The following is a 23297-nucleotide window of genomic DNA, read 5'->3' on the forward strand; positions in this document are numbered from 1 at the left end:
CAGGCGTATTCAACTGGAGGCGGGTTTACAGCCTCGGCAACCACTCCTTGTTCCTCGGGCTCAATTATCCGATCATCCAACCAATCATCGATCATATCACCGGCGATGATTACTGTGCTATGCAACTTCCATTCGCGAGGGGGGCTGTGTTTACACATCATACCATGGGTTTCATGAATCACCATATCCAGAGATTCGTCGACACAGCTTGTTGCCAGATAATCTTCAGTGTGTGAAAGGCATCAAACTTCCATGTGATGGATGGCTTTTGCAAACCCGACATGCGGCGATGTGGTTCATGCCAACAACAAATATGCACAACTTGATTCGTGCTGATATCTAGACCGAGCCATGTATTCTGCTGCTGTAGCATGACCCTCTTTTGTTGGATATTAGGTACTGTTGTTAGTTTGAAGCACTCCTCTGGTTTGAAGGATAGATACCTTCCTGGGATCAAGTGCATCCTAACTCACCTGCGTAGGATGTACTGATAATGATGATGGAGATGCTGTGCAGAAGCCATATATATATATACATATATATATATATATATATATATATATATATATATATATATATATATATATATATATATATATAAACACTATTCTGATCACGGGATCAGAATAATATTCTGATCACAACCTGAACTTCCCGAGTAACGCGCCTGACCTTCCCCGTGTGCTAGGTTGAACTTCATCTAAAATATGTCCAAATGGGGCTTGCTATATACCGTTCAAAAGCTATGGACACCAGTATCATGACCCAAGTTAAATTTTTGGCAAAATGTAAGCGGTTTAAGAGCAGTTTTGAAAACCGTTTTTTCTTCGTACAAAAAACATGAATCATAATTTCGATCACATTTTTAAACCGTTTGTCGGAATGAGGCAAATAATATGGCGTTGGAAAGCTGCTGCAAAACCGCTCCTTCCACATGTTAAAAGTTTTTTCTAATTTTGAACGGTTTAAAAGTAATTTAGAAAACGGTACAAGTTCCACCGAGTTCATATTTTTGAGCTAATGTTTTAACTGTACGTCCAAATGCAGCAAATGATATGGCATTGGAAAGCTTGAAGAAATGCGAAAAATAATTGTATATATTAATTCTCCTAATTCATTACGGTTTTATGTCAGTTTTAAAAATGGCTAAAAACATATTCTTGACGTAATTTCTATAAACTTTATCGGAATGGGGCAAATAATATACCGCTGAAAAGCTACGGAAAATGCGAAACTTTTTCATGTTGATGGTTTTCTCTGATTCCTAGCTGTTTTTAAGTAATTTCAAAAAAAGCGAGATCATTCGTTCTGCCTTTATCGCGAAACAGATTCTTCGAAAATGCACTGCGTGAAGATCTGAACTTCTCGGCATGTCTACTTGAACTTCACTCTGTTTTGCACTTGTTTTTTTTTGCTCGTAGATCTCCATCCAGTGCTCGTAGCTCTCCATCCACTCACCGAAATTGAGCAAGTGATATACCGATGGAAAGCTGCTGTAAACACGCAACTTTCCCGTGTCGATCATTTTTTCATACTCGCGATGATTTTAAAAGTTTTTCATCTGATATTCATTCAGTGTAGTAGGTGAACTTCCTGCTGTTTTCACGTTGAACTTCTGTGACGTATTTTTCATTTGTAATTTTCTCATCCATTCATCAAGTGTTACACAAATGGTATTTCTTTTGTATAAACCACTCTCACAATATTTTTTCTATCTTTCTCTGTTGGAGGACTTGAACTTACACAAATGATATTCCTGCCATTTTGAAGTAAATGAGAAAATGACGAGATCATGATTTCTTCTTTCATCGTGAATGGAAATGCACTGCGTGAAGTAGTTGAACTTCTCGGGCATGTCTGTTTGAACTTCCCTCTGTTTTTGACGTGTTGTTTTTTGCACTGCATGAAGTAGTTGAACTTCTGGGCATCTCTATTTGAACTTCACTCTGTTTCACTTTATTTGTATTTTTCTTATATGAAATACACAGCATGTAGTACGTGAACTTCCGGTTGGTATCACTTTCAACTTGTCTCTGGTTTGAGAGAATTATTTTAAAACAAAAAAACAACATATTTTTTTAATGTATTTTGGACATCTAAATACACGGTGAACCTCTCTCACGAGAATTTTTTGAATTTTTCCTCGCCGAGCACTTGAACTTCTAGCAACCATTTTTTTCATTTATGAGTTGTTTTTAAAAGTGCAAAAAATGGCGTTGTGTTTTTTATTTTTTGAACAGGTAAATCCTAGATTTTAATAAACTTCGAACTTCTCTGTGATTTCAATTTGAACTTCACCTTTTTTATTTTGAGTAAAGAATTGTATTCGATTTTATACGGAAAAAATCTTAGTTTTGTAATAAACATTATATAACTTCTTTGTTATTTCGAACTAAACTTCTTGGTTTATTCGTTAGCAACGGGAAAAATTTAAGTTTTTGTGATAAATATTGAACTGATCCATTTTTTAAATTGAACTTCTTGGTTTATTATTTCGTATCGAGGAAAAATTGAGTTTTTCATATACATTGAACTATCGTATTTTTTTAAAATTATACTTCTTGGTTTTTTCAATTTGGACTTCTTGGTGTTATTCATTTGTAACGAAAAAATCCTAATTTTGTAATAAACATCGTACAACTTCTTGGATATTTTTGAAATGGACTTCTTGGTTTTTTCGTTAGTAACGGGAAGAATTATGAGAAAAATCTGCATTTTTTATAGACATCGAACTCCACCATTTTTTAAATTTGAACTTCTTAGTTTTATTTGTTAGTAATGGGGAAAAACCTTTTTTGAACTTTCCCGGGCAGACCACTTGAACTTCGAGAAACTAAATATTTAGACTTTGGCTTTTTATTCTTTTTTTTCTCATGCGAAATGCACATCATGCAATACGTGAACTTCGGGCTTTTATCATTTTGAATTGCTGTCTGTTTGGCTTTACTAACGGAAAAAAATCTAAGTTTTTATGGACATCGAACCGCTCTAACTTTTTTTATTTGAACTTCTTTGTGTATCTTTAGAAATGTGAAAATTGAAGTTTTGTTAGGAACATCAAAATTCTTAGTTATTTCAACCTGAACTTATTGGTATATTCTTTAGTAACTAGAAAAATCCGTTATAAATATCAAACTCCTCCGCTTTTTCTAATTGAACTTCTTGGTTTTATTCTCTAGTAACGAGAAAATCAGAATTTTTTCTTGATTTTTGTTGGTTTTTCCACCATGAAGTACTCAAGTCTACACCGTTGATTTTTCTCCTCTGGACATCCCATCTCTTGAGTCTCGACTTTAACCCCCCCTCCCTTGAATTATTAAAGTTTTTGTTACATGAAATAAACAATTTTGTTCTTTTTTGTGCCTAAATATGTTTTATTCTCTGAGTTTCTCTCGTAGCTCCCTCTGAACTTCTACACATATGTCATGAATGTTCACTAGTTTTTTTTACCTTTTTCTGTTTATTTTTTGAACTCTAGGATTAGTGGGTTTTTTGTTGAACTTCGTTGGTTTTCATTTTTGGACTCGAAGAGGTTGTCATATCAACTACTCCCTCCGTTTCAAAATAGATGACCCAACTTTGTACTAAAGTTAGTACAAAGTTGAGTCATCTATTTTGGAACGGAGGGAGTAGTATTTTTATCATTCCTCTTGAGCATCTTTTTATGAACCGCTGGTGTTGACAAAGCAGCAAACTTTGGGCACTCCTCGTTCTTTTATTTTTGAATTCAGCAGCAATAATACTTGAACTTCACTGACTTTTTTTGTCAAGCAACCAAATGCGCAGACCACACACGGAAGATGGCACATTTTCTTTCATTGTGGACATTTTGTAAAAACACAGGGAGAGCACACAATCACAAAGAGGAAAATAAAGAAGGAAAAATTATGCATTTTTCTTGGTTTTTGCTCATACGTAGAAAATGTGTGTATCCACATTTTTAAATTTTCTATGTTCTTTCTTTTATCTACATGACAGAAAATAGTCTTTTCAATTCGGTGTACTGCACACACACACACACATGCAAGACATATCCACATTTTTTGGATGACAACTGAAAAAGGTTTCGGTCTCACAAGCATACACAAATCGAACTTCCATGAATTTCTATACTTTTTACATAAAAACTTTTTTGCGAGAACTTTGATAAACTTTTGCCCATGAGCAGTACTACATTAACATCTCCTGTACAAATCTTTTTGTCTTTTACATTAGCGGGTGGAACGTCACAAGCGAATGGCGGTGCACGTTGGTGAACAGGAGAAGGAAGAATGGTGATGCTGGTGAAGGTCGGATTCGGTCGTCGCTGCAGTCCACATGCAACAATAATCTCGGTCGTTTGCAAACACGGGGTCAACGACGAGCGGACTGCAGCGCTCCACACATCTCTCGCGACCGGATGGCCACACCTGCATTGATTTCACAAGGAAAAATAAAGAGGCTGTGATCAGAGCTGCATCGATGAACATGGTTAGGCACTCGCGACACAATCGAGTTTCAGATTTTCAGTTAGAGCATCTCTTGTTGTCTGCTAGACTAGTGTGCAGAGTTTCAGTTTCACAATCTTTGAGCTCGATACCTACTGATTTAGGCTAACCAACTACTAAAGAATTGTGTAAAAGTAACTAACAGTAGCACCAGTTTGTAGACCAACTATTTTACTGAGCTGAAGGAATATATGGATGCTCAACTAACAGTAGCACTAGTTTCTTCAGAATGCATTTTTCAGAAGCCAAAGCTCACACACCGGAGCGCACACATGAATGGTAAGAAAAAACAGAGCGCACATATATGAGCTCGCAATACTCATCAGAACACACGAACACCCATATAGTGAGCGCCCACACACAAGAGACATCACACTCAGCACACACGCACCAAACACACTAATCTTTTTAGTAATAATACTTCTAAATATCTCCATATAGTGAACTTTTGAATATCTTCATATAACCTACACTCTGACTCTGAAGTATACTTATAGGTTTGACTGTATGAACATTCGGTTATCTACATTCTGAAGCCTGCAGTATACTACTCTAGTTTCTAGAGCAACTTCTGTCATTCGATTATCTAAACTCTAGCTAAAGTTGTTGAATTTCATGCCAAATTGCCGATGTAGATGTAGCAGGGAGGCAAAGCTTCATGGTCAGCTACATGATTTGGCACACGACATGGGGCTAAGTTCGGATTTTGACGACAGGTGCTGCAACCTACAGCAGTACAAAATATGGAGCAGATACACAAACTGGACAGGAGGGACAATACAGCTGAACTTCAGACATCAAATTCAGAACAATACAAAACAGGAAAGGGGGAAGGAAATGACGCTTTGACTTGGATACCGTTTTTAAGATAGGTTGGAAGGATCCAACTTCAGACATCAAATGAGGCCACTGCCACAAGCATGGCGCCTCGAAGCGGAGCAAGTTGCAAGACGCGGCGAAGTTGCATGGCGTGAGGCGGCGAAGTTGAATGTCCTGGACACTGCGGCTATACAGGCAAGGAATCGCTAGTTCAAATAAATGTACGGGCAAGGAATCCAGCGAGCTCACGTTCCCTACCACGGCGTCCATCACGCGCAGCGGAAGATGGAAGGAGACAGGGGAGAAGCTAGGAGGGGCAGTGTTGGTGGCGGGGGAGCCTCGCCGGAGACAGCCACGAGGGGATGAAGGCTGGCGGCGGGAGGTAGCAGCCAAATCGACGGAGGCGAGTGGTGGTTGGCGGCAGTGGAGGCGCGTCAGGGAGCGTTGACCTCGCCAGATCCAGTCCGGTGTGAGGGAAGGTGGATTGCTGGTGGCGCGGGGCCACACGGTGGCTAGGGAGGACGTGTGATGATGGAGCGACGGCAGGAGGTGCGGCGACGCGCACCGGCGCAGGTCGCGCGGGCTGGGATGTGCTGCGACACGGCGACGCAAGTGGCACAGATCGGGAGGGTCCGAGAGGAAGTTCAGGGCTGCGGACAGCTGGGGTTCGGATGGTTGCAGGCAGCGGTGCGGGTGGGAGCTGGCCAACGCCGGCGGGGGTGGGTTGCGGGGGTCGTGGTGCACGCCGCTGCGCGGGGTAGTGGGTGGATGGGGCAAGTGGATGGAGGCGCGTCGAGGGGAGGCGGTGAGGAGCCGGGACGACGGCGCGTCAGGTGGGATGGTGCCGCGGCGGTGGTCGGAAGCGGGCCGGCGGCGCGGCGGTTGTGGCAGGGGGCGAGAGCTCGACGCCGCTGGATCGGGGTCGGGGAGGAGGAGGTGGACGAGTGGGCTAGGGTGTGGCGTTTTTCTTTTTTCTTTTCTCCGCGACTTCCGGAGTTCGGGAGGACCTCCGCGCCCCTCTATATAGCGGACCGTGATCAGAATAGTTATTCTAATCCCAGGATCAGAATAGTGTTGTCCTATATATATATATATATATATATATATATATATATATATATATATATATATATATACACTATTCTGATCACAACTTGAACTGCCTGTGTCGGAGTAAATAGCCATGGGTAGCCTAGCCGGCTTCCCCTGACTCTTCTGAAAAAATTACGAGCCCATCCGGCTCTCAAGAATCCAAGAGATGGGGCCACCTTCCCCTTGCTGGCTGTCACCCAGGCCGGCTTTCGGAAGGCGGCCCGACTTTAGCCCTTATGAAGAAAGCTTTGGAGAGGACCGACTTCGAGAAGCCGGCCGCAAGAAGGCCGACTCCAAGAAGCCGGCTCCCATAAAGCTGTCGAGACCGTACCCTCAAAGTTTGCATCCACCTAGCGGCGATGAGACGGGCGTGGCTACAGTGAAGCCTGCCACCCCCGAATCCCGGAGCACGCCTGGCACAGTGCGCCGTACGGAGTGGCCATGACCCGTCCGGCGCGGCATTGTTGCCATGTTGACCCTGATGTCATCCACGACGAGCTACCAGTACGACCCACGGGCGGTGGACCCCTTCGGGCTGAGAGACACCCGAAGGCGGCCTGGCCTCCCCCAGCCGGCCCGAGACGGGGTCGGCTCGCCGCAGCCGGCTCGCTTCCCCCCTCGAAGAGGACGCCCCATTAAGGAGACAAGACGCGGTATGTCTACAGTGATCGCCCGCAGGACGGCGGCACTGTAGCCACGCTTACCTCGACGAAGCCCTCGTCATCAGGTTGAGGCAACAGTGACCAGCCACCGACAAGACCCTTGGTAGTGGGGCCTGCCTGTCGCCAAGGAGATTGGCAGCCGGCGGGACCCACCAGCCGGCGGGCCCCAACAGTCGGCACAGAAGCTGGCGAGCGCAGTCACAGACGGCTGGGCCCCGCGCCCAGTCGGATTACCATTGTACCACCGGGGGGTAGGCCTATATAAACCCCCCGGGGCACCCATGCAAAGGGTTCGACCCCCTGCTAGTTCTAGAAACCACACGAGGAGAAGAAGCAAGCTAGTCGTGCCCTTCTTCCTCCTCCCACCGAACAGCTCAAGGAGCATTGTGTAGCTACTTGTCCATCTAGTGATCATGCGGAGACCCCGCGGAGCAGCAGTAGGGGTGTTATCTCCACGGAGAGCCCCGAAGCTGGGTAAGATTCGCCGGCGTGCATGTCTTCGCCTCATTCCGTTTCCAGGCACCGGCGACGTCTTACTGGCTCCCACAACGATAAGCCACCCGTTGGCATATGTCGCACCTACCACCCGACATTTGGCGCCCACCATGGGGCCAGGTGCACCGTCGTCCGGAGACCTGTTCTGGACAGGAACCCTGTTCCTCCCCAGCGAGCGTAGCCAGCCCGGCACGCCCGATGGCGCTTGCCACGACGCGCTGCAAGGCGTCACCAGCGTCTGCGCGGTGAGCAGCCTCGCCGATCTCCTCGACGAAACCCTCACCTCCGACGAGCTCGCCTCAGATGCGGGCACCGACCACCTCGCCAACCTCCTCGGCCAGCTCCATGTCTCCAGCGAGCCCGCTATGGATCTGGAGTCGGTTGGCTCCACCGACCCGATGCATGTCGACTCCAACACGGCCTCCTTCGACACCTTCCCCACCAACGTCGCGATCTACAACGACCCACTTCCTCGGACCGACGGCCGCGATACTGTCACCACCGAGGTGATGGTCATCGGCCACGCCGGCCCGGCCGACGAGGGCGCCCACGACGCCCTGCACGCAGCGGCCCACGACTTGTCCACCCCACTCCCGGCTAATGCCGACGACAAAGCACTGGAGGCACGCCGCCTCGCCCTCCTTGCAGAGGGCCGGAGGCTGGCTTCCGTGAGACGCCTCACAGAGGCCTACCAGCGCGAAGCTGACCGCGCCGCCTTCGGCACGCCGGCCCCGGGCGGGCCAAGCAGGGCCGGCCTTGTCAAGCAACGCGGCGCCGTCATCGCCGACACGCTGGGGGTCGACCGCCCGGTCTATGCCACTCCGCTCGAGAACTTGCGTGCCGCCCAGGCGGCCGTAGACGAGTTGGACGGCTTGGAGGCCGAAGACCTCCCCCACAAGACCCGGCGCATCCAGTAGCTGATCGATGCAGCCGCACAGCGGCATGAAGCCGACGCCCGCGCGGGAAGCCCTCCCCCGCGCCGAGATCACGGCGCGACGTCCCGGACACCGACTACGAGCAACACCCGTGCGCGGCGCGAGAAAGAGCCGGCGGCCAGCCGAAGCCGGACCCGAATCTCCATCGAGCGAGATGCGGATGGCCATCCCCGAGCCATGGAATGGCGGGGCAACCCGCCTCCGCCTTGACCCCGTGGAGAGAGATATCCCACCCCGCCGCCAGTGGCGCACCCGACTCTCAACGGCCGACTAGGTCGCCGCGAAGGAGTCGGCGAGAACGACGCCCGCCATCGGATCGACCGCCTGGCGCGATCCCTGGCGCTGGAAGAAGAAGACGATGTCGGCCCGCCTTGTTTCGGCCCCCGCATCCGCAACGAGCCTTTCCCCAAAGGGTTCTCGCTCCCAAGAGACACGCCCAAGTACAACGGCTCCGTGAAGCCGGAAGATTGGTTGATCGACTACTCCACGGCGGTCAGCATAGCCAACGGCAACCGGCGCATTGCCGTGAAGTACGTGCCCCTCATGCTGCAAGGCACGACGCGGACCTGGCTCAACAGCCTTAAGCCTCTCAGCATCAACAGCTGGCTAGATTTCACCGAAGCTTTCATCTGCAACTTCACCAGCACCTACAAGCGGGCCCCCAAGCCCAGGCAGCTCTCCCTGTGTGTACAGGGCCCGGCCGAGTCCACTCGCGACTACCTCACGCGTTGGGCCGAGCTCCGCAATTCTTGCGAGGGGGTACACGAGGTGCAAGCCATAGAATACTTCACAGCCGGATGCCGAGAAGGCACCCTCCTCAAGCACAAGCTCCTCCGCGACGAGCCGACTACCCTCGACGAGCTTCTGGACATAGCGGACAAGTACGCCACCGCCGACTCTTCGATGAAGACCGAGCTTCGGGTAGACGCGTCCGGGAAAGTACTCAACCCGGCGCCCAAGACGCCGGCTGGGGATTCCGGCCGACGCCCACACCCCGCGCCGCCTCCCGCTAGTCGGCAGGTGGCCACAGTTGAAGACGTGCCACCCGAAGGGCGGCCCGCGCCCAAGAAACCCAAGGGCGGCAGGCCGGCTTGGCAGCCGGCTTTCTCCTATGAGCAAACTCTCGACGCCCCGTGTAAGTTCCACAGCGGCGCGAAGCCGTCCAACCACACAACCCGGAAGTGCCATTGGCTCACCCGAATCTCCAAAGGCGAGGGGCTCGCGCTGCCTCCGCCTGCCGGCCCGCCGCCTCTGGCACCGCCGCCTCCGGCCGCTCGGCCTGCAGTCGGAGCTGTGCACGACGAATTCCCCGATGAGCAAGCGACCTACATCGTCTTTACGAGCCAGCCCGAAGACCAGCGCAGCAAATGCCGGGAGCACCAGGAAGTCAGCGTGGTCGCTGCCAACCCCGCCGGACACATGCATTGGTCAGAAAAGCCCATCAGCTGGAGCCGGGCCGACCATCCAGAGGTGATGCCGTCTCCCGGCTCTTATGCGCTGGTCCTGGAAGCCACCCTCGCGACGGACAGACGCGCTGCCCGCTTCTCCCGCGTGCTGATAGACGGCGGGAGCAGCATCAACATCCTGTACCATGACACCCTAGAGAAGCTAAATGTCAAGACGAAGCAGCTCATGCCTACTCGAACAGTGTTTCATGGCATCGTACCCGGCCTGTCCTGCGCCCCCATTGGCAAGATCAAGATTGATGTACTTTTTGGGGACAAGGAGCATTTCCGCCGGGAAGCGATCTGGTTTGAAGTGGTGGACCTGGAGAGCCCTTACCATGCATTGCTTGGCCGACCTGCCTTGGCCAAATTCATGGCAGTTCCCCACTATGCATACCTCAAGATGAAGATACCAAGCACCAAAGGCGTCATCACCGTAGTCGGCGATTACAAGAAGTCCTCTGAGTGCGCAGCAGCCAGCAGCCGGCTGGCCGAGTCCCTTGTGATTGCCGAAGAAAAGAAGATGTTGGACCGAGTCGTGGCCATACCCGGCAAGCAGTCGGCCGTGTCCCCCGACCCCAAGGAGCACGATGCTCAAGGATCCTTTCAGCCGGCCAAGGAGACGAAGAAGATACCTCTTGACCCCGAGCATCTAGAGAGGTTTGCCGTCATTGGGGCAAGCCTGAACAGCAAATAGGAAGGTGAGATCGCCGATTTCCTCCGTGAGAATCGGGACATCTTTGCATGGTCCCCCAAGGACATGCCAGGTGTTCCGAGGAAATTCGCCGAGCACAAACTACACGTCCAAGAAGACGCAAAGCCAGTCAAACAACCCCTTCGCCGACTGTTAGAGGAGAAACGCAGGATTGTGGGAGAAGAGATAGCCCGGCTTCTGGCAGCCGGCTTCATTATGGAAGTTTTCTTTCTAGAGTGGCTCGCCAACCCGGTCCTTGTGCTAAAGAAGAATAACAAGTGGCGCATGTGTATAGACTACACGAGCCTCAACAAGGCTTGCCCCAAAGATCCCTTTGCCCTGCCAAGGATTGACCAAGTGATAGACTCCACGGCCGGATGCGAGCTGTTGAGTTTCTTGGATGCTTACTCAGGATATCACCAGATAAAGCTAGATCCGGACGACCACCTGAAGACCGCCTTCATCACGCCATTTGGAGCCTTCTGCTACCTGACTATGACATTCGTCTTAAGAAATGCCGGTGCCACTTTTCAGCGTTGCATGCAGAAGTGCCTCCTCAAGCAACTCGGCAGAAACGCTCACGTCTACGTGGACGACATTGTGGTGAAGACGGAGAAGCGCGACACTTTGCTGGGAGACCTCAAGAAAACGTTTGAGAACCTACGCCAGTTCCAAATCAAGCTCAACCCCGAGAAATGCGTGTTCGGAGTGCCAGCCGGCCAGCTCCTAGGCTTCCTGGTCTCCGAACGCGGCATCGAATGCAACCCGGTGAAGATCAAGGCCATCGAGAGAATGGTGATCCCCACCAAGCTTCGAGACATCCAAAAGTTCACCGGATGCTTGGCCTCCTTGAACCGCTTCATCAGCCGGCTCGGAGAGAAGGCTCTCCCCCTCTACCGCCTCATGAAGAAGAGCACTCACTTCGAGTGGAACGACCAGGCCGACCAAGCTTTTCACGAGCTAAAGAAGATGTTGGCCACGCCGCCCGTCCTGGCGGCGCCGACTGAGAAAGAGCCCATGCTCCTTTACATTGCCGCAACCAGCCGGGTGGTCAGCACCGTCATCGTAGTCCAACACCCAGAAGAAGGCCGAGCCCAGCCGGTTCAAAGGCCAGTGTATTATTTGAGCGAGGTGCTGTCCGCTTCAAAGCAGAACTACCCGCACTACCAGAAGATGTGTTATGGCGTGTACTTCACTGCCAAGAAGCTGAAGCCCTACTTTCAAGAGCACCCCGTCACGGTCGTATGCACCGCCCCGCTGGCCGAGATCATAGGCAGCCCGGACGCATCCGGCCGGGTGGCGAAATGGGCCATCGAGCTGGCCCCTTACACGATCTTCTACCAGCCCCGCACCGCCATCAAGTCCCAAGCACTGGCCGACTTCCTCGTCGACTGGGCCGGGACCCAGTACCCGCCGCCGGCTCCCGACTCCACCCATTGGTGCATGCACTTTGACGGGTCCAAGATGCGCACCGGCTTGGGAGCCGGCATCGTCCTTACCTCTCCCAAAGGCGACAAGCTCAGATACACGCTACAAATTCACTTTGCCACCTCCAACAACGTGGCCGAGTACGAGGCGCTCATACATGGGCTCTGGCTTGCCAAGGAACTCGGCATCCGCCGGATCCTATGTTATGGCGACTCGGACTTGGTGGTCCAACAATCATCCGGCGACTGGGACGCCAAGGACGCAAATATGGCAAGCTACTGCTTCCTGGTCCAACAACTCAGCAGATACTTTGAAGGATGCGAGTTCCTCCACGTACCGCGAGCCGACAACGAGCCAGCCGATGCCTTGGCTCGAATAGGCTCCACTCGGCAAGCAATACCAACCGGCATCGCTCTACAATGCCTCCTCAAGCCGTCCATCAAGCCGTCTCCAGAGTCCGATTCCATCTTCGTGCCGCCTGACCCCGACGGGCCGGGTCCGGCTCGAAGAACCAAGCGGGCGACCCCGGGACTTCAGTAGTCAGCCCGGGGACTTCGGCAACCGGCTCGGGGACTGCCACACCCGGCTCGGGACACTGCAGTAGCCGGCTCGGGGACTGCAGTAGCCGGCCTAGGGACTGCACCAACACAACAGCCGGCGGCCGACTCCAGCATTTCACCACCCAGCCCGCCCGCCCTGGTGGCAGTAGCCACATTGGCAGTAGGAGAAGTCGCAGCTCCATCATGGGCTCAGTCCATCCTCAACTTCCTAGTAAACCAAGATCTGCCGGCTGACGAAGCAGAGGCAAGACAAGTCCAACATCGAGCCGGAGTATACACAATCATCAACAGAGAACTAGTCAAGCGTAGTGTCGCTGGAGTCCTCCAACGGTGCGTCGAGCAAGAGAAGGGCATTGCAATCCTCAAAGACATTCACCAAGGAGAATGCGGCCACCATGCGGCCTCAAGATCACTCGTCGCCAAAGCCTTCCGCCATGGTTTCTTTTGGCCGACTGCTTTAGATGACGCCAAGGATTTAGTTAAATATTGCAAAGGGTGCCAACTTTTCAGCTCCAAGCAACACATGCCGGCTTCGGCACTCAAGACCATTCCCCTCACCTGGCCCTTTGCCGTTTGGGGACTGGACATGGTGGGCCCATTCAAGACAGCGCGTGGCGGCATGACACATTTGCTCGTCGCCGTGGACAAATTCACCAAGTGGATTGAGGCAAAGCCGATCAAGAAGCTGAATGGGCCGACTGCTGCGACATTCATCGCAGACATAACAACTCGGTACGGCGTGCCACACAGCATCATCACCGACAATGGCACGAATTTTGCCAAAGGAGCCTTGGCACGTTTCTGCGCAGCCCAAGGTATTTGGCTGGACTTAGCGTCCGTTGCCCACCCGCAGTCAAACGGCCAGGTCGAGCGAGCCAACGGCCTCATCCTCTCCGGCATCAAGCCCCGACTGGTTGTACCTCTGGAGCGTTCAGCCGGCTGTTGGCTCGATGAGTTGCCGGCTGTCCTCTGGAGTCTGCGCACTACACCAAACAAGTCAACCGGCTTCACCCCTTTCTTCCTTGTGTATGGTGCCGAGGCGGTCATCCCAACTGACATCGAGTTCGACTCGCCTCGAGTAACCATGTACACGGAAGCGGAGGCCAAGGAAGCATGAGAAGATGGCGTCGACCTGCTAGAAGAAAGTCGGCTGTTAGCCCTCAGCCGGTCTGTCATCTACCAGCAGGGCCTGCGTCGCTACCACAGCCGGAAGGTCAAGCCAAGATCCTTCCAAGAGGGCGATCTTGTGCTCCGACTGATCCAGCAAACAGCCGGCCAACACAAGCTCTCGGCCCCTTGGGAGGGCCCCTTTGTTATCAGCAGAGCCTTAGGCAACGACTCCTACTACTTGATCGACGCGCAGAAGCCGAAGGCACGAAAGAGAGACGACTCCGGCAAGGAGTCGGAACGACCATGGAACGCCAACCTCCTTCGAAGATTTTACAGTTGAAACGCAGTATGTATCACGATACTTTTGTATTAAGTACGAGACAATAGGCCCCCCGAGGAGGGCTCGGGGACTGCCATCTCTTATCTATGAATGAAAAGTATCATGCTTATGACTTTGTCATTTCATTTACTTATCCTGTCCGGCACCGGGTTCGACTAGTCCGCCCGGGGACTGGCCGACTGGAGTTATATTAGAAACCCTACCCGCGGTCAGACAAGTAGTGTGCCGACACCCAGGCTTAGCTCTTGCCAAAGTCGCAGTTCGAAGAACCGGCTGTCCGACTGGCAAGAGTCAAAAGCAGGAAAGGATGCCCACACAAAAAATGGCCAGGGACCAACGGACTAATATAATGAAAGCCGGTTCGCCGCCTAGCACCGACCGACTACCAAAGTAGCCGGCCGGCCGGTTTCCATTCACTTCACTTCAATCCAAGAAAGCTCAAGTACTTGCCTCCCCAAAGAGGGAAGGCGGCAAAGGAAAAAGCCTAAGGATAAAAAGCATACGCGAATGGAAACCAAACATGCACATAATAATATTTACATAAAAGACCTCCGAGAGGCCAGCATTCAACATAGTTTGGATACACCCCCAGTGGGTGGAACTAGGAAAACTTAATGAAGATTGCTCAAAAGACAACAAGCAGGAAAAATAAGGACGGCAGGTCAAGCCGGCGGAGCGACCGACGAGCCAGGCTGGTTGGCGGAGGCGGTTGTGCCGGCTGAAGGAGCGGCCGGCTGGCGAACCTCGGTTTGGTCACCGCCTCCCGCAAAGGGCGCGCTTCCACGTGCCTCGTTGCTGGAGGCACGGTCAGCCTGAGGTCGGCCGGTTGTTCCACCAGCCAGCTCGACGTCTTCGCCGTCCTCCTCTTCGTCACCCTCGCCCTCGTCGCTGGAGGCGATCTCCTCTGCCAAGTCCTCGCCCACCGCCGGGTTCAGCCCGAACCACTCCTCCGGCTGGGCAACACCGTCATCATCGATTTCGGGTGCAAAAACGCTGATGTCGGTGCACTCGGCGATCGTCGAAGCACGCTGGGCGATAGCCGGCCTCACCTCCTCCAGCTCCGCGTCGGCCTCCATCCGCCAAGTGCGCAGCTGGTCCAGGCTCAGCCCTGGGTACCAAGCCCGAACGAACGCCAACGCCCGCCCGGCTCCGAGGCGGGCCGCCGACGCCTTCCAAGCCTCAAAGCGACCGACTACGACCTCCAGCCAGTCGGTAGTCCGGCTTGGGGTGCGGGGGATCGTCTCGCCGAGCCAGAGGGCGGCCAACACTTGCGCCCCGGCACGTTGGAGCCGGCGAAGCATCCGATGAGCCGGCTGCAACCGCGCCTGGACAGCCAAGAGCTGCTCCTCAAGTGTCCGGTTCGCATCCGGCGCGATGTTGGCCCCCGCCTGACGGCGCGCCTCACGATGGGCTTCTATGCTTTGGGCGGCAAAGGCGGAGTAGCCGGGAAAGTAGTCTGCGCAAGGAAATAGGCAGCAGCACAAGTTCGAACAAGAGCCAGACGCCAAGGGGCAGGAGAGGAGCGAGGAAGGCGGCTTACCGTCGATCAAGTCCTCGACGCGGCCGAAGCCCTCATCCAGTGCTCACCGGGTCTCAGCCCAGCTCGCCGCCTCGGTCTCAAACTCTGCCTTCAGGGCAGCCTCGCTGTCCTGCGCTTGCTGCAGGGCCGCCTTGTGGCTCTTCTCCTGGTCAGCCAGCTTCTTGGCTAGGCGGTCATGCTCCTGGACCAAGACAGCGTACTCGGCATCCTTGGTATGAAGGGCGGCCTGCGCTTCGCCGAGCTCCTTCCTCAAGTCTGCGTTGGCCCCTGAAGACAAAGAAAAAGACAAACCAATAAGGAAAAAGTCGTCAAGAAAGATCCGACCCGACTGCGCAGCAGTCGGCCCGAATCTCGGGGACTACACCCAATGGGTGCGCTGACGCGCCCCCACAGGAGATAGACAATATCAAGTACTTACTTCGGCTGTCGGCCAGGTCGTCGGTCCTTCGACTCAACTCCCGAGCCTGGGAGTTGAAGGCGGTGATGGGGTTATGTACCTAGGGTAGGGTCATGGACCTGATCCAAGTAACTTACCCAAGGACATCCTTAGAAGAGGTCGCCTTCCAGTCGACCAACGAGGACTCACTCGACTGGCCTGAAGGACTCGACCACGAAGACTCACTCGACCACCAGGAGGTCAAGAGGCATTCTGCACTGCAACGACCTGTAATTAAGTAGCCTTTATGATAGTAAAGACACTTTATGTGGGACGTTACCAGTAACGCCCCAGACTTAACTCACCTTAAACCCTCTCCTACGTGGGCTGGCTGGGGTCCTGGCGCACTCTATATAAGCCACCCCCCCTCCACAGGCAGAAGGGTTCGGCACCTTGTAACTCATATACTCATAATCCACTCGACCGCCTCCGGGCTCCGAGACGTAGGGCTGTTACTTCCTCCGAGAAGGGCCTGAACTCGTACATCCCTTGTGTTTACAACCTCTCCATAGCTAGGACCTTGCCTCTCCAAACCTACCCCCCACTCTACTGTCAGGCTTAGAACCACGACAGTTGGCGCCCACCGTGGGGCAGGTGTTTTAGCGATTTTGTGGAGAAGTTGCGATTCTTCCGAGTACTTTCATCATGGTGTCTGCTGGAGTTTTGGTCGGGGGTCAAGAGATCCGTCTCGGCACTCTCACCTTCATCGCCGACGACTCCGCATGGCTCCAGGAGGCTCCACTCGACGTAGATGCGCTCCCCGTCCGCGGTGCGACGCATTTTCGTGCATGTGTCCGCGGCGTTCTGCTGCGGCAACCGTCGACCCAGTATCGGTCGGCTCCTCCATCGTCCACCCTCCCGGTCTCCCGCCAGCGCAAGCGCTCGGGCCGGTCGAGGCTTCAGCGATGGGTAAGGCACGCGGTGGCTCGTCAATCGGCCACCACCCAAGTTGCGGCAATCGAGCCCGACGAATCTCTCTACGGCTTGTTCGATCTGTCGACTGGCTCCGTAGAGACTGCATCCGAGTGCGGTAGCAGTGATCCAGCGGCTGAAATCTTGATGGTCGACGGGCCCCGCAGTCCCCCTGGCTTCGCCCGTGATGATGGAGCAGGTGACGGAGGCGACCCCGCACGACGCCATGAAGAGTACCAGCCTGAGCCACTCGACCCTCTGCAAAGAGAGGAACTTCGCCGCAGGAACGTGGATGCCCTGCATACTCCCATCGCAGGAGAAACCCCCGAGGCTCGTGCCTTGGAGGAGGCGCGTCTGGCCAATCTGGCCGAGCGCACTCGACTGGAGAACCTTCAGCGAGCACTCGACGAGCGCGCGCGGCAACAAGCTCCCGACACCAGTCGACGTCAACTCTTCCCGCCGACTCAGGTATATCGAACCCCAATTCAGAATTTAGCAGCTGCGACCCGTATAGCAGAGTCCATCCAGCCTTCGCAGTCGGAAGCTGGCAGAGGTTTGCTGCAGATCAGGGATCTGCTCCGGGCAGCAGGAGATCAGAATTCAGCCGTGTCTCAGTCGCGCAACAGAATTCACAGTCGATCCGTCACTGTGAATACGGTTCAGTCGGCTCACAGCCCCAGATCGCCTCCGCGGCGTGAAGGGCGCGAGAATCGGCGAGATCAATATGGCGACAGACTCGACTGAGATGATAGGCGTCAAGTGCCCAATTCCCCTCCGAGGGGTGGGTCTTACGTTCCTCGGCAGCCAGATGACAGGCGTCAGTACAGTACAGGGCGAAGGGTTCCAGTCGACCCCAGAGAACCAGGCTTCGACGCGCGATCCATTATCGTGCAAGGTTTGGTCGACCGGAACAGGGCCCATCGGGGCGGACTCGACAGAGATGCGCCCACAAGCAGTCGAGTGCATGTTTCTGGTCCTGAATGTTTCAGCAGAGCTATCAGAGCCGCAGTTATCCCTCCCAATTTCAGGTTGGCAACCGGAGTCAGCAAGTTCACTGGTGAGTCTAAGCCTGAAACTTGGCTTGAAGATTACCGAGTGGCAGTTCAGATTGGTGGTGGGAACGACGAGGTAGCCATGAAGCACTTGCCCCTCATGCTGGAAGGTTCTGCCAGAGCATGGTTAACTCAATTACCTCCTAGCAGCATTTACGCTTGGGAAGATCTGTCCCGAGTGTTCATCAGAACGTTTGAAGGGACTTGCAAGCGACCAGCTGGATTGACAGAGTTGCAAGTCTGCGTGCAGAAGGCTAATGAGACCCTCAGAGAGTATATTCAGAGGTGGATCACTTTGCACCACACTGTGGAGAATGTGTCTGATCATCAGGCAGTCTGTGCCTTCAAGGATGGCGTCAAGAACAGAGAACTGAGTTTGAAGTTTGGTCGAACCGGTGACATGACCTTGAGTCGGATGATGGAGATTGCTACCAAGTACGCCAACGGCGAAGAAGAAGACCGACTCCGAAGCGGCAAGCACAAGCCGAGTCAGTCGGAAAAAGCAAACACCAGTCGGAAACAGAAGCGGAAGGCTGAACCAGCAGCTCCTGGAGAGGCTCTGGCCGTGACTCAGGGAAAGTTTAAGGGGAAACCAAAAGGATCCTGGAACCCCAAGAAGGTAAAGGATAAAGAAGGGAACGACGTGATGGATATGCCATGTCACATTCACACGAAGAAAGACGAAGAGGGGAATATCATTTACCCGAAGCACACCACTCGCCAATGTCGACTCCTGATCCAGCAGTTTCAGGGAAAACAGTCTAAGGACAAGGAGAAGGAGTCAGACAAGGCCGAAGACAAGGAGGACAGTGAGGAAGGATATCCGCATATCAACTCCACTCTGATGATCTTTGCAGATGTGGAAAGCAGGAGTCGACTAAAAGTCATTAACCGAGAGGTGAACATGGTTGCCCCAGCGAAAGCAAATTATCTGAAGTGGTCTCAAACACCTATCACATTCGACCAATCTGATCACCCGACTCATATTGCCACCCCTGGGAGGCAAGCTTTGGTGGTCGATCCAGTTGTCGAAGGCACTCGACTAACAAAGGTGCTGATGGATGGTGGAAGTGGGCTGAACTTGTTGTATGCAGACACACTGAAAGGAATGGGCATTCCGATGTCCCGACTGAGCACTAGTAACATGAGCTTTCATGGAGTTATACCAGGGAAGAAGGCCGAGTCACTCGGCCAAATAGCTTTCGATGTGGTGTTTGGTGATTCGAAACATTTTCGCAAAGAAAAGTTGACGTTTGAGGTCGTGGATTTTCAGAGTGCATATCATGCCATTTTGGGGAGACCAGCTTACGCACGGTTCATGGCTCGACCATGCTACGTGTACCTCAAATTGAAGATGCCCGGCCCCAAAGGAGTGATCACTGTCACCGGTGATCGGAAAAAGGCAGAAGAGTGCTTTCAGAAGGGCTCCAAGATTGCCGATTCCCAGGTGACAGCGGTCGAGTTCGAAGAATACAAGCAAAACGCAGATCCGAGTGACTTGCTGCGATCGAAGAAACCCGCCACGGAGTCTGCATTCCAGTCGTCCGGTGAGACGAAGCCTGTTCACATTCACCCGACCGACCCCGAAGCAGCTCCGACCCGCATCTCCACATCACTCGACCCAAAATAGGAAGAAGCGCTCATCCAGTTCCTCCGTGAGAACTGGGACATTTTTGCATGGAAGCCCGCTGACATGCCAGGTGTTCCCAGGGGACTGGCTGAGCATCGCCTAAGAGTCGACTCATCTGCAAAACCAGTCAAAGAGCATCTTCGGTGGTCCGCCGTCCAGAAGAGAAAGGCCATTGGTGAAGAAGTGGCTCGACTGTTGGCGGCAGGATTTATCCGAGAAATATACCACTCCGAGTGGCTCGCTAATGTCGTCATGGTTCCTAAGAAGGACAAGTCGCTCCGAATGTGCATTGATTTCAAGCACATCAACCGGGCCTGCCCGAAAGATCATTTTCCTCTCCCTCGCATAGATCAAATTGTTGACTCGACCGCGGGATGCGAGAGGCTATCTTTTTTAGATGCCTACTCCGGGTACCACCAGATCCGTCTGTACGGACCCGACGAGGTAAAAACAGCTTTCATCACTCCATTCGGGTGCTTCTGCTATATCACCATGCCATTCGGCCTCAAGAATGCCGGAGCCACATTTATGCGAATGATTCAGAAGTGTCTACTCACTCAAATCAGTCAGAATGTGGAAGCATATATGGATGATATCGTTGTCAAGTCACGAAAAGGTTCCGACCTGCTCGCTGATCTCGCCGAAACATTTGCCAACCTCAGAAGATATGATATCAAGCTCAATCCATCAAAGTGCACATTTGGAGTTCCTGGTGGCAAGTTACTCGGTTTTCTCGTTTCCGAACGGGGAATCGACGCTAACCCAGAGAAGATTGGCACTATTCTCCGAATGAAACTCCCTGTGCAAGTGCACGATGTCCAAAAGCTTACTGGATGCTTGGCCGCATTAAGTCGATTCATCTCACGACTCGGTGAAAAGGCATTGCCTCTTTACCGACTGATGAAGAAGACAGACAAGTTCGAGTGGACTCCAGAAGCTGATGCAGCGTTTGCCGAGCTAAAAACTCTGCTCTCCACCCAGCCGGTGCTTGCTGCTCCAATCAGCAAAGAGCCTCTATTGCTCTATATCGCAGCCACAGGACAAGTCGTCAGTACTGTGCTAACGGTCGAGCGGGAAGAAGAAGGAAAAGCTCTCAAAGTTCAGCGCCCAGTGTATTATTTGTCTGAAGTCTTGACTCCATCCAAGCAGAGATATCCTCATTATCAGAAGCTTGTGTATGGAATATACATGACCACAAAGAAGGTTGCTCATTATTTCTCTGATCATTCCATCACAGTCGTCAGCGACGCTCCACTATCAGAGATTTTGCACAACAGAGATGCAACTGGTCGAGTGGCCAAATGGGCGATTGAACTTCTTCCCCTTGATATCAAGTTTGAGGCAAAGAAAGCCATTAAGTCCCAGGCAATAGCAGATTTCCTCGCCGAGTGGATTGAACAACAGCAGCCGACTGAAGTTCACTCAGAGCATTGGACCATGTTTTTTGATGGCTCTAAGATGTTGAATGGTTCCGGTGCTGGGGTTGTCCTGGTTTCCCCCAGAGGTGATAAGCTCAGATATGTGCTCCAGATTCACTTTGATTCCTCCAACAATGAGGCAGAATATGAGGCCCTCTTATATGGGTTGCGCATGGCCATTTCACTCGGCGTCCGTCGCCTGATGGTCTATGGCGACTCGGATTTAGTGGTCAATCAGGTGATGAAAGAGTGGGACGTGAGAAGCCCAGCCATGACTGGATACTGCAGTGCAGTGAGGAAGCTGGAAAAGAAGTTCGAGGGGTTGGAGCTCCATCATATACCTCGACTGAAAAATCAAGCAGCTGATGATCTAGCAAAGATAGGTTCCAAGAGAGAAGCCATTCCGAGTGGTGTGTTCTTGGAGCATATACACACTCCGTCAGTCAAAGAAGATCCTTTCACTGAAGAAACTCCACAACCCAAGAGTGCCACAGATCCGACTGAAGTTGAAGTCCCAGCGGTGGTCGACTTGATCATGGAGGTTTTGGTGGTCATTCCCGACTGGACAGTTCCGTATGTCGCATATATCCTGAGAAAAGAGCTTCCGGAGGATGAGGAAGAGGCTCGACAGATCGTCCGTCGATCTAAGGCCTTTACCTTAATCAAAGGACAATTATACAGAGAAAGCGCGACTGGAGTTGGTCAGAAGTGCATAACACCAGAAGAAGGTCGACTCATCCTCAATGATATTCACTCGGGGACCTGTGGTCATCATGCGTCCTCTCGGACCATCGTGGCCAAAGCATACCGAGCCGGATTTTACTGGCCAAAGGCGAATGAGATGGCAAAAGATATAGTGGATAAGTGCGAGGGATGTCAGTTCTACTCGAATATGTCGCACAAGCCTGCGTCGGCCCTGAAGACCATCCCACTCGTCTGGCCTTTCGCAGTATGGGGACTGGACATGGTCGGTCCTTTGAGGACAGGACGAAGTGGCTTCACGCATGTACTGGTGGCAGTCGACAAGTTCACCAAGTGGATCGAGGCTAAACCAATCAAGAGCCTTGACGCCGGTACTGCTGTTAGCTTCATCAGGGAACTAATATTCAGATATGGAGTCCCGCACAGCATCATTACAGATAATGGGTCGAACTTTGACTCAGAGGAATTCAGAGATTTCTGCAACTCCCAAGGCACACGGGTCGACTACGCTTCAGTCGCCCATCCGCAGTCGAATGGACAAGCAGAGCGAGCTAATGGACTGATTCTTAAGGGATTGAAGCCTCGACTGATGCGTGATCTCAAACACGCGGCTGGAGCTTGGGTAGACGAACTTCCCTCGGTGCTTTGGGGGCTGCGGACCACACCTAATCGGTCGACCGGAAGAACTCCATTCTTCTTGGTCTACGGAGCTGAAGCAGTCTTGCCGAGTGATCTTCTCCACAATGCTCCTCGAGTTGAAGTCTACAACGAAGCAGAGGCTGAACAAGCGCGGCAGGACGCAGTCGACCTTTTAGAGGAAGAAAGGGAGATGACTCTGATCCGGTCGACCATCTACCAACAAGATTTGCGTCGTTTCCATGCCAGAAATGTGAGAGGTCGAGCCTTCCAGGAAGGGGATTTAGTTCTCCGAGTGGATCAGCACAAACCACACAAGCTTGCTCCTTCTTGGGAAGGCCCCTTCATCGTCACCAAGGTTCTCCACAACGGGGCGTACCGTCTTTACAACGTCGAGCATAATATCGACGAGCCCCGAGCTTGGAACGCGGAGCTACTCCGCCCATTTTACACTTAAGTTTTATCACTCGGATGAGTTGCAATAAAGTACTTCTGTAGTTCATGGACCTCAAAATAATAGTGTCATAGTTCCTCCATAATTTCTATCACTTTTTATTTTTGTCCACAATAAAATTCCCCCTCAGTGGGTGACTTAGCCGCGAATCCGTTTCGCCTAAGTTTGTAAAAATCCTACCGAGTGGTGAGCCAGACTCTCACTCGGAGGCTTAGCTGCGAATCCGTTTCGCCTAAGTTATAAAAATCCTACCGAGTGGTAAGCCAGACTTTCACTCGGGGGCTTAGCTGCAGCCCTGTGCTCGCCTAAGTTGTAAAAAATCCTACTGAGTGAAGAGCAAACCTCTCACTCGGGGGCTTAGCTGCAGTCCAAGCACTCGCCTAAGTTATAAAAATCCTACCGAGTGGTAAGCCAGACTTTCACTCGGGGGCTTAGCTGCAGCCCTGTGCT

General features: G+C 52.3%; 1 protein-coding gene across 1 annotated transcript in view; it reads right to left on the reverse strand.

The window, feature by feature from the left end:
- Positions 1 to 4081: 4081 nt before the first annotated feature.
- LOC119283663 (extensin-like) overlaps positions 4082 to 23297 on the reverse strand; it is a 42460-nt gene continuing 23244 nt past the window's right edge. The window contains exons 2-3 of the mRNA XM_037563115.1: positions 5565 to 6325; positions 4082 to 5493 (exon numbers count right to left, since the gene is read on the reverse strand). Of these exons, the coding sequence (XP_037419012.1) occupies positions 5377 to 5493; positions 5565 to 6325 (878 nt within the window). The 3' untranslated portion in view covers positions 4082 to 5376. The remainder of the gene's footprint in view (positions 5494 to 5564; positions 6326 to 23297) is intronic.

Source organism: Triticum dicoccoides, chromosome 4A (assembly GCF_002162155.2).
Source record: "Triticum dicoccoides isolate Atlit2015 ecotype Zavitan chromosome 4A, WEW_v2.0, whole genome shotgun sequence".
In the NCBI taxonomy this organism is placed as follows: Eukaryota; Viridiplantae; Streptophyta; class Magnoliopsida; order Poales; family Poaceae; genus Triticum; species Triticum dicoccoides.